Below are 12194 nucleotides of genomic sequence, written 5' to 3'. Positions count from 1 at the left end.
CTGATAAGGGAAGACTCAAAGTAAAGAATAATAAAGAGAGAATATTCTGAATTCTGCATGTTTCGGATGTTTTGTGAATGGCTAGTGCTTTACTTCTCACATATGTGAAGAATTACTTAAAACTGTATAGGAATAAAATGCAATTTATAAAATGATGATCATCACCACTGAAATGATAATTTATAGAGTAACCAGTCATAAGGATAAAAAAATTGCTGCACACATATTTATAGGATAGGCTATATATATGTATATATGTATGTGCAGGGATCCTAAAAACATATATCATAGGATCGTCTAATTCGAGCAGTTTGTGCCCTTCTAGATGACGCATTCTGTGTTTTAAAGCGGAAAATGTGCGGCTGTGGCATTAGAAGACGGGCAAAGACATGAAAGTGCCAGTGTTAATAGGTCTCACACACACATCCATTCATCGGCTATTGACAGCGTGTCCCTGTTGAGCGGCTGCACTGGAGCTTCTCTCTAGCGCTGCCAGTGGACAATCAAACTCACACACCCACCTCTGTCTACACTCGCCTGTTCAACATTTCTTACTTCTGCTAGAAAAATACATAGCTACAGCAAACCTCTGAGCTCTGAATCGCATCGCGGCGCATCGTGATACACCAGCAGCAATAGCTCCAAAAGAAAGCACAACATGGAGTCCCCTCCAGATCCAGCGAGCGACCCGGGCAACGGCGTCTCAGAGCCGGTTACCCCGGTCAGGGAAACCCCGGTAAACCTGGAGACCCTCCGCAAAGCTGAGCACCAAGCCCCGGTGCGCCGGCAGAGCTGCTCCAGCACCAACAAAGGTGAGAGACAGTGATTCTTTAGAATCGATACGACATTAAAATCTCCGTAGAATCGGTGAGCAAAACTTCAAAGTGAATTCATTTTAACTTAAATGGCGCGCGCGGCGCGTCAAGATCATTCCAGTGCGTTCGGTTCACTGGAAAAGCGCGTGGCGAATAGGAATAAACGGCATTTGTGAAATATATATGAATTAGGGTGCTTTAAGAGTTGATGTGCTCGTATTAACGAATGATCCTGATAATGTAGTTAAATGTATGACAGCACTGACACTAAAGATGAAAAAAAAATAAACATGCGTTTATTTAAAAAAAAAATCTAAATTTGACAATATGAAAGTTCATTTCTGATTTTAAAGTGGTGGAAAATAATATATGTATATATTATATACACAGGAAGATATCAGAATGCTATAATAGCTATAATAGACTGTAGGCTATTTTAAAATGATAAAATTCACGACACGCGTAATGCTTTTATTTTGATATATGCTTATATACATACACACACACATATATATATATATATATATATATATATATATATATATATATATATATATATATATATATATATATATGTTATATTTTTTAAAATTTAATTCACTAGTCAGTATGCTTTTACTTGATCTTTGCACTTGTTTGGATGCTAGCCTAGTTGGACGCGTTTTAACATTCATTTCGCATATATATATATAATCTATTCAAAGGCATTTGGACTTCCCGCAATGCTTTAATATCTCATTTTAATTGCGATTTGTCTGAATATGAGTGTTGTACAGTACAGACAGTATTCTTTTTGGCCACTCCCCCCTCGGTGGCTCCATTCAACTCATCCAAGTTCAGTGCAAAATGTATCTGCGATTATACAGACATAAAGTGAAGAAGTGACACGACACTGTAGAAAGTAACGGTGAATGTCTGTTCAGGTGGGCGTGTGTCGCGTTGAAGGGTATATTTAGAGGCTGATATGGTGAAGGTAGAATGTAAGCTGGTTATGTAACAAGTTTTGCCATAAACAGAGGAGGGAAAATCATTCGATATCTGTAATGTCGGAGTCTGGGGTTCACAGTGTGTTTGGTATGATCACACACAGTTGCGAATATGTGCAATACTATTCATAACGTCGTCTTTTTTATGGGTTTATGAATCAAAATCGTGACTTGAACTCTGTTCCAATCGCTTTCAAAACGAAAATATGACCGTCGGACTGAAGTCAGCCGCGCTTGTGTTTGGTTCTGGAGTTTTAATGTTTGTCGCCAGTCAAAGGATAAGGAGAGATGACGTTGAATAGCGAAAATTAATTTTACGCTGCTATAATAAATCTCTCCTGCTCTCTAGCCGTTGTTTCACTTTTGTTGCTTGGTACTTTCCCAGCACTGTGCAGTTATGTAAGGAGAGGCACTGTCCGGATGGGACTTTTTAGGCAAGTCTATGCAATTTATTATAATTTTTTTTTTAAAGAAGGAGACTGACTCCTAACATGCTGACCTATATTCACCCCCACTCTTTACAGCGGGACTAAAGTGCATCTGGAAGGGAAAGGCAAAATAAAGAACGCCTCAGTCCTGTTATGTAACCCTTGTGTGAATGGGCGATGAGAAACAAAGTGTTCAGTGGGACTGTTCTCTTCGGCTGTGTTAGAAATCCTCTTTGCTTTCGCAAGACTTGTGCAACGAGCACACCAGCAGAGTCGATACCTGTGCTGTCTTGATGTCGGTTTGTAGGCCGTTTAGAATGGCTGGGTTTGATTTATGACTAAAATAATCAACGTCAGATAGATTTGGTCCCATGGCATAAATGATACACGGTCAAACCTTAAATCTGAGTTTTGGAGTATTTATGTTAGTTGCTATAGAAGCAATACAAAGCTTTCTGAATCATCAAAGACACTCAGTCGCATCCTTTAGGTAGTTGTAGTCCTTGTTTAGCCCTTCAGAACTCATGTTTGATTATGTAAGAATCAAGTTAGAGAAGGAATGATATTCAAGTAAAGTTAGCCAGACACCTTCATTGGTGGTAGTTGCCTATTAGACAGGCAAAAGTTTAGAAAAGTAGAAATTTTGATGTGCAGAACATAGAAATAAAGCGTTATTAAAAAATTACAAATTCAAAAGGTTCTAAATATAGAGGTCAAAATGTTATTTATTTTGTTATTTAGTTGTTGTTTTTATCAGCAGGGTATAGGGCTACATGAATATGATGAAGCCAAATAAAAAATTACATGCAATCACAATTATTAATTTTACGTAATAGAATTGCCATTTAAATACTTTTGTGCAAGATAATCTGTAAACTGTTTTTGAATTTATTTATTGCTGTTCTAGATCAACACAGTGACTAACATAAGTTCAGTGAAACATAAGGTAAAAGTCACTTATTTGTGTAAATATTTATTTTACTTATTCATTAACAAATAAAATGTACTTGGTGACACAAAAGTGTACATGGTGCCCATTTTTTGATATTAGATCTTGGACTTTTGGCCTCAAGTTTCATTGAACTCGTGATTGTACCTTATTCTCAATTTTTACGAACTCCTCAATAATTATTCACAATTTTTGTAGCACAGAGATCAACTCATAGATGCATGACGCTGTATTTGATTTGCTGTATTAGCTGTTGTCATTTTAATGTTGAATATTTAGTTTTAGTTTAACAGTGCGGATCTAATAATGACTTTTCATTTTAAACCTTTGTTTATTTATCATTATAGTATATCTCTGGATCATATACATTATTATCACTTTTTTTAAGACTAAGTAAATATCAATGTCACACTCTCAAGTACATATTTTAGCAGCTGTGACTGTTAATCATATTTTGTTTGCTTAAACATTTAAAACTGCGGTTTAGTCAGATCTCATAATTGCGCACAGTAGGACGCCACATGCGAAACTGCTTTATTATTAGTTAACCACAAGCAGTTTGTGGTTTTGCTTGTGGTGTGTGAGTGAGTTTATTTAGCTTTGGCTGCACTGGCTGTGATTGTGGGTGTCGGAGGCAATCTAAGCACATGGATGAATGGACCACTTTCAGCCGATCTATGAAACGAAGCAAACCGCATTGCTTTGATCTCAAGTGAAAAGAGAATGTAACTGAGGCTCTTGGAAGAGTTAGGGTGACTGGTTACATTTATACAGAAATGATAGGAACTCTGTTCTTTTTAATTGAAATTTGTCTTTCATGCCGTTCAGTTGAGAGAGTAACTTTTTCCATCTCTTATTAAAAAAGTTTATAATAATTTGAGGAAAAGCGACCTTAAACCGCCCTTTTTGTTTCTAGGTCTGATTCAGAATTTGGCACATTTTTCACAGTTTAACATATTGTTTGACCTAAATGTCATTAAAATGGGCTAATTTGTTGATAAAATATTATCTGAATTTTCAAGTTCAAACCAAATAACTTTTTCTGCCTCCCTAATTAAAGAAACATATAATCAGTTTTGAGAAAAGACAACCTTAAACTGCACTTTGATTTAAGGTCGCATTCATATTTTTTGGTACCTTTTTGGCTGTGAAACCGGATGTTTATATAATAAAAGTGTCATTTGACCTGAATGTCATGCAGTGAACTTATTTTTATTTCATATAATATTACATCTCAGGAAAGTAGTCCACATCCATTGTGTTTCTCTTTCATTAAATGCATTATGCCTGTATTATTTTTATTATAATCAATACTGTTTAAATGATGCATATGCTAAATTCAGTATTCAGTATATTATTTTTAATTTGTAGTGATTTAACAAATTAAAAAAATGTTTTTTTTTACATTTACTTTAATTGAATCATGCATGTAGTCTTATTACAGACACATTTATTTTTCTTGGTTTATTGCACATATATAAAAAAATTTTTAACAACAAAAAAGTAAACGATCAGCCATTGTGGCTTAGTTTTTTTTTTTGTCAAACATCTGAAGTATTCTCCAAATTATAGTGCGTTGTTCAGAGAGTACACTTAGCTTTGTCCACAGAAACCAACATCTGGATGTGAAGACTTTTAGTAAGAAACAAATTTTTCCTTTTGGTTTTTTTACACCATGCCCACACATGCCCTTTGACCGTACCATGTTTTTGTTTGTTATTATTTTTACCCATGCTTGTCCACATCCACAGAAGAACTCAGAGCAGGTCAAACTTCACATTTGACCTTCTAGTAATCAAAAGGCGAAGCTGAAGAGCAGCACATGCTGTTTCAACCCCAAGTGTTGACACTTGACATGTTGTTTAAAGGAGGTTCTTGAAGGATAACAGAGGGTCAGACAGGCAAGCACACAAATGCTTAAATCATTTAGAGAGCGAGTTATTACTACATTTGGCTTCCTCCAGTGCTCAAGGATGGAGTTTTTGGCTATGGTGGTTCAGGAATTTTTGGGGAATTTGATCTTTTGCTTTCATTATACTTGTATAATCTGACATGTCAGTGAAACGTACTCGGTTACTAAACGTAACCTCGGTTCTCTCTAGAAGAGCGAACGAGTACTGCGTCTTAGCTAAGACGCTACGGGAAAAGTCTCTTTTCACGAAATACTGAAGCAAAAAATTATCCTTAATTTTGTATTTTTGTAAAGCGCATTTGCAGCAGTACACAGCCATAGGCGAGACGGCTCGTTCGCTCATTGGCTTGTTCTGCGGCAACTGCACAGCCTATCGAGCGCGGGCTGATGCAACATCAGACCAATAAGGGCGCTTCGCGCCCTTCTTGCCACTTCCCGCCGAAACGGGTGTGGCCCAACCTATAAAAGGAGCTCGAAAAGGCTGACTCACCTGATTTATTTCATCGCCGAAGCGAACCAGAGTGAATCGTACGCACGGCAGAGAACGCAGTACTCGTTCGCTCTTCTAGAGAGAACCGAGGTTACGTTTAGTAACCGAGTACGTTCTCTTACGAGAGCTCTCTCGTACTGCGTCTTAGCTAAGACGCTACGGGAACCCGATGTAAAACGCCGTGCGCGCAGGGATCACACACCGATAAACCTGAAGCAACGCCCAGGATTTACAGTGCACAGTCACCTGAGGGACTCACAGAGAGTCCGGGACAGAAAAAAGGGGGAAAAACCCTCCGTCCCATATCTAGCAGCATCCGTAGATGCGGCAATATGACATCACACAGCCGAGGCAAGGCCTGACCAATGTGGCAATGCGGGTCTTACGCAATACTGCCCATATAACAGTCGGCAGCGCCTAGCGCTCATGAATTCAGAATTCCCCTCAGGGCCCTGATTCTTCTATACCGACAGCAGCCTTGCTTGCAAGGCGGGAACCTCCAGGTTATAGAACCTGATAAATGTAGACGGCGAGGCCCAACCCGCCGCCATACATATATCCTGCAAGGAGATCCCAGTAGACCACGCCCACGACGAGGCGACGCCTCTTGTGGAGTGTGCTCTGACGCCCAACGGGCACTGAAGGCCCCTGGAAGCGTAAGCTAACGCTATGGCGTCAACTATCCATCTGGATAGAGTCTGTCTCGAAACAGCCATTCCTTTGGAACGTCCACCGAACGAGACAAATAGCTGCTCCGTCTGCCGAGAGGCAGCAGAGCGAGACACATAAGCTCTTAAAACCCTGACAGGGCAAAGAAGACTCGAGTCTCCATCCTCCCCTGACACCGGCAGGGCAGACAGGGCAATAACCTGAGCCCGAAACGGTGTGTTGAGGGATTTCGGCACATAACCGTGCCTAGGTTTGAGTATGACCCTTGAGTCATTGGGCCCAAACTCCAAGCACGACTGGCTCACCGAGAGCGCGTGCAAATCACCCACACGCTTCACAGAAGCGAGAGCCAACAAGAATACTGTCTTGAACGACAGATGCTGAAGGCTAACCGATTGGATAGGCTCAAAAGGGGGACCCTTCAAGGCCTCCAAAACCGCCGCGAGGTCCCACATAGGGACTGACGGATGTCTGGGAGGATTCAGCCTCCTAGCTCCTCTGAGGAACCGGATGACTAAATCGTTCCTTCCTATTGACTGACCGGACGCCGTTTCAGAAAACGCCGCGATGGCCGCCACATAAACTTTGAGCGTGGATGGGGCTCTGCCCTTATCCAACAGCTGCTGTAGGAAGGAGAGGACCTCCGTCACCTCACAACTAAGGGGTGAATAACCTCGAGCTGTGCACCAGCTGGAGAACACCGACCACTTCGAGGCATACAGACGTCGTGTCGACGGAGCTCTAGCCTGAGTGATGGTATTTAGCACTCCCCCTGCGAGATCAGCGGGTAACCGTTGAGTGCCCATACATGGAGGGACCACAACTCCGGTCGAGGGTGCCAAATCGAGCCCCTGGCCTGCGAGAGGAGATCTCTCCTCAACGGTACCGGCCATGGGGCGACATCTGCTAATTGCATCAATCACGTTGCGTTGAGCCCAAATCAGGAGGCGTTCCGTCAGCCTGTACAGGTTTCGGGACCCGAGACCGCCCTGGCGATTTATGTAGGACACCACGGACATGTTGTCCGAACGGACTACGACGTGGTGATCCTTGGTATGGGGACAAAAGCGCGTCAGCGCATTCTCCACTGCCAGCATTTCCAGGCAGTTGATATGATGGAGCTTTTCCCGTTCTGACCATAGGCCAAAGGACGGTCTGCCTTCGAGCAGCGCTCCCCATCCCGAAGTGGAGGCGTCCGTCGACACCATTTTCACACTCGGGGAAGTCCCCAGGCTTACACCTGATCGGTACCAGCCGTTCGCTGTCCAAGGTGCTAGAGCCGCAACACAGCTCTGATCGACCTTGAAATGCAGCCGGCCAGACGCCCACGCTCTGCGCGGCACCCGAGCCTTCAGCCAGAACTGCAGGGGGCGCATGCGGAGCAGGCCCAGCCGCAGAACCGGAGATGCTGAGGCCATGAAACCCAGCATCTTTTGACAGTGTTTGAGCGACACAGTCGCGCCACAGCGGAAAGAACTCGCTGCACGCTGAATGCCCATCGCGCGCTGTGGTGACAGCCGCGCCGTCATGGAACACGAGTTCAGAACTATACCCAGAAACAGGATCGTCTGACTGGGGTTCAGCGAACTCTTCACCCAATTGACACTGAGGCCGAGCTTCTCGAGGTGATCGAGTAAAACGGCTCTGTGGTCCATGAGCTCCGCTCATGATCGGGCCAGAACCAGCCAGTCGTCCAAATAATTCAGCACTCGTGTGCCTCTGAGTCTAAGAGGAGCGAGCGCTGCATCCATGCACCTCGTAAGCGTACGAGGAGCTACGGACAAGCCGAATGGCAGGACTGCAAACTGGTATGCCTGGCCCTCGAAGGCGAATCTCAAATATCGCCTGTGGTTTGACGCTATCTGTATTTGAAAATACGCGTCCTTCAGATCTATTGACATGAACCAGTCCCCTCTGCGAATCTGCGCGAGGAGCTTCCTGGTCGTGAACATTTTGAAACTGTGTTTCATCAATGCCTGTTCAGCTGTCTTAGATCCAGTATGGGCCGGAGACCCCCGTCTCTCTTGGGCACCAGAAAGTATCTGCTGTACAGCCCCCCCTCGCTTTGAGACACAGGCTCTACAGCCCCTTTGCTCAACAGTTTTGATATTTCGGCCCGAAGTATGTGTGCTACTTCTGTTTTGACCGTAGTTTCGACGCGCGCTGAAAAGCACGGTGGGCGTCGAGAAAACTGTAGCGAGTAGCCTCTCTTTATAATGCCTAGCACCCAATCCGAAACCCCTGGAAGCACTGACCATGCATCTGCATGAATGGCTAAGGGCTGGATGCGAAACGCGCTCTGTTGACTGGGCAACGGCGGCGCTCGAGTGTGCTGCGCATCTGAGGCGGGGAGCGCGCTGATCACAGCGGGCAGATCGCTCTTCCTCGACCCCGTTCCGGCGCTTAACCGACTGGAGGGAGGCTGAGCGGGTCCCGTGGGACTCGATATATCTGCGAGTAACCGTGGGCTGCATGTGTGCACTTTTACCACTTTCAACTCGCTGTCTGCCTGTGCCGAATGTACGTGCACGGGTCTCATTTTTACAGAAGCCCCGCGCCGTATGTGACATAGTGTATGTGGGCACTGGGAAGTGGGCACGTTTACTATGCGGCGCGCTCGACCGATCTGTGTCGATCTTATGTGCGCTAGCCCTGTGTGCAGGGCTGTGCTTACATGTGGAGATGGGCACTGGGTAGTGGGCATCGTCACTGCATTTATAGCACCATCGGCCGTGGCCGGACGAGCATGCACGGGTTTCGTTTTTACAGAAACCACATGACGTGTGTGACAGTAATTGTGGGCACTGAGGGGTGGGCACGTTTACTATGCAGTGTGCGCGACCGACTTGAGTCGACATTATGGGCGCAGGCCCTGTGTGCAGGGCTATGCTTACATGTGGAGATGGGCACTGAGGAGTGGGCATCGTCACTACATTTATAGCACCATCGGCCGTGGCCGGACGAACGTGCACGGGTTTCGTTTTTACAGAAACCACATGACGCGTGTGACATAGTGATTGTGGGCACTGAGGAGTGGGCACGTCTACTATGTAGTGCGCGTGATCGACTTGAGTCGCTTTTATAGGCGCGAGCCCTGTGTGAAGGGCTGTGCTTATATGCGGAGATGGGCACTGAGCAGTGGGCATCGTCACTACATTTATAGCACCATCGGCCGTGGCCGGGACACCAGAAATTACACCTTTTTCGGGAAATATCTGGGTAGCCGTGATAACGGTTTTCGTGTGCAGGCAAGCGGGCAACCGTACAGGCTTGCGCATTGCAAACAACGCTGAAACAGTCACAATCTCTGGAAACTGAAACAGCGGCGCGCTTCGGTGACAGCCCGGCCGCAGCGGAACTCGTACACCGGCGCTTCGATGAAGCAGCCATCGTGTGTAGTGCCGACGCAGCGTCATGCAGCATGCGTAGATGGCTTTCCCAGGATGGCTTCGGGGCTCCCGGCCTCACCGTAATCCTCTGCCGCGGTCCCCGCGGCGCGGGGCGACGGCCAGTAGAGCGAGAACGGGGGTCTCGAGCTGCGTTGCTGAAGCTGTTGTGATAACGGCTTTTGTGTGCAGGCAAGCGGGCAACTGTGCAGGCTTGCGCATTGCAGAAAACGCTGAGACAGTCACAATTCCTGGAACTGAAACAGCGGCGCGCTTGGGTGAGAGCTCGGCCACAGCGGAACTCGTACACCTGCGCTTCGATGAAGCAGCCATCGTTAGTAGTGCCGACGCAGCGTCACACAGGAGGCTTTAGATGGCAACACCGCTTTTGCCGCCGTCCAGCAGAGGGCGGACAAAGGTGCGTCGCTATCGCCTGTTCCACCGGCGGAAGTGAGTGGTAGTTCCTGTTTTTAGCATCATCAGTGCGGAGAATGCTAGTGAGACAGACGAACGAGTTCGTGCTGAATATGGAGCGTTCAAAGCCTTCGCCACCTCTTCGTGAAGCTCAGGAAGAAATGAGGCGGGCTTTGAGAAGTACGCTCATCCGAAAGGGAAATACCATCCAGCCGGGAACGAGAGGGGGGGGCGCTGGTGCAAACCACTCGCGGCCGAGACACATCGCGGCCAACACGAGCATTCGCCCCGGCTCCTTCTCGATGTCAGCTCGTCTGCTGGGCTTCTGAGCAGAAGGCGCGAGATCCTCGGAGCTCGCCCAGCCATCACTGCCCGAAGCCAGCAGAGAGCGCGTGTCCTCTTCCCCCGACGCGGCCCTGAGATCGACTTCCTCGGACGACGCGCCGGCAAACAGCGGGCGCTGCCCACCGGGAAGCGATGCAGGGGGGGGCCGGTGAAGCAGGGCGAACCGGCGAGCTCGGTTGAGCTGAAGACGGTTCCGGAATCCGCTGGAAGCGATGCTTTTACGGCGCCTCAGCGCAGCGGAGAATGCAGGCTCAGAGAAAAAGGCCAGGCGAGTCCTCAGAGTCACCATGGCAACAGCTCGCAGTGGGGGCATCCGCCGTCAGCGAGCGAGCGCTGCATGATCTTCACCCAGGCAGGAGACACAGATGACGTACCGGTCTCCCTCGCTGAGTGGGGCTCTGACGAGCCGCAGGAAGGCATCTTAAAAAAGACGCGAGCTCTTTTACGAGTGTGTGTCGCAGGGCGAACACACACACACACATAAAGAACAGCTTGTATATAACAGGATTGAAAGGATATAGGCGCCGGATAGCGCAGCAGGAACGGCAATGGAAGGCGGCGATGCCAGCAGCTTCAGAATGGCTCGTCCTGCTGATGTGCTTTCTCAGACGGCGCTTGCTTCCTCCGTGATCCAGCGATGTGTGAGCTTCGCTGAAGAGATGAAAAATCAGGTGAGTCAGCCTTTTCGAGCTCCTTTTATAGGTTGGGCCACACCCGTTTCGGCGGGAAGTGGCAAGAAGGGCGCGAAGCGCCCTTATTGGTCTGATGTTGCATCAGCCCGCGCTCGATAGGCTGTGCAGTTGCCGCAGAACAAGCCAATGAGCGAACGAGCCGTCTCGCCTATGGCTGTGTACTGCTGCAAATGCGCTTTACAAAAATACAAAATTAAGGATAATTTTTTGCTTCAGTATTTCGTGAAAAGAGACTTTTCCCGTAGCGTCTTAGCTAAGACGCAGTACGAGAGAGCTCTCGTAAGAGAACTGGATGTTTGATGTTTAAAACGGTGTAGAGCAAGATTTAGGGTTTTTAAAGGGATAGTTCACCCAAAAATGAAAATTCTGTAATTTATTACTCACCCTCATGTCGTTCCAAACCCGTAAGACCTTCGTTCATCTTCAGAACACAAATTAAAATATTTTTGATGAAATCCGAGAGCTCTCTGACCCTCCATAGACAGCAATGCAACTTACACGTTCAAGAAAGGACATAATTAAAATAGAGTATGTGACATCAGTTGTTCAACCACAATTTTACGAAGATACAAGAATAATATATGTGCTCACAGAAAGCGAAATTAATTTCTTTATTAAACCATTTCTTCTCTTCTGTGTCAGTCGATGCATGTTCACGAGAGTACAATGACACAATTCCAAAGAATCTAGCTCTTTTCCATATAATGAGAGTTTAGTGACTTATCTGTTAAGCCCCAAATAGGACAAAACACCATAAAAGTTATTTAAAAGACATCAATATGAGTAGAAGACTTATATAGTGCACATGATATATTTGTATGAAAATAAAATGTAAAATCTGAACAAGGATTCAGATAACATTTCAAAGGTTTCATAGAAGAGAAGAGTTACAGTGGAAAGACTTTCATGTAATGCAGCTGTAAAAATAGATAGTTTGACAAACATTGGTAATAATTTCTGCCCTTTATTTATTTTGAAAGACCATTACTGTAAAGAGATTCTAATCAGAGTCTTCTTTGTGAATTATGGGAATTAAAAAACCTCACAAATAAAATTTGAACAGTGATAAAACAAAACATTTCTTATTTCAATCAATGTTAAAAGCTTT

The 12194-nt window shown here is 45.7% G+C and overlaps 1 protein-coding gene across 1 annotated transcript in view; it reads left to right on the top strand.

Moving 5' to 3' along the window:
* Positions 1 to 426: 426 nt before the first annotated feature.
* LOC132125193 (nuclear receptor ROR-alpha A-like) overlaps positions 427 to 12194 on the top strand; it is a 318478-nt gene continuing 306710 nt past the window's right edge. The window contains exon 1 of the mRNA XM_059536477.1: positions 427 to 812. Within this exon, the coding sequence (XP_059392460.1) occupies positions 659 to 812 (154 nt within the window). The 5' untranslated portion in view covers positions 427 to 658. The remainder of the gene's footprint in view (positions 813 to 12194) is intronic.

This window comes from Carassius carassius, chromosome 43 (assembly GCF_963082965.1).
Source record: "Carassius carassius chromosome 43, fCarCar2.1, whole genome shotgun sequence".
Taxonomy (NCBI): Eukaryota; Metazoa; Chordata; class Actinopteri; order Cypriniformes; family Cyprinidae; genus Carassius; species Carassius carassius.
Note: the sequence above shows the minus strand (reverse complement) of the source record. Positions and strands in the feature narration are given on the sequence as shown.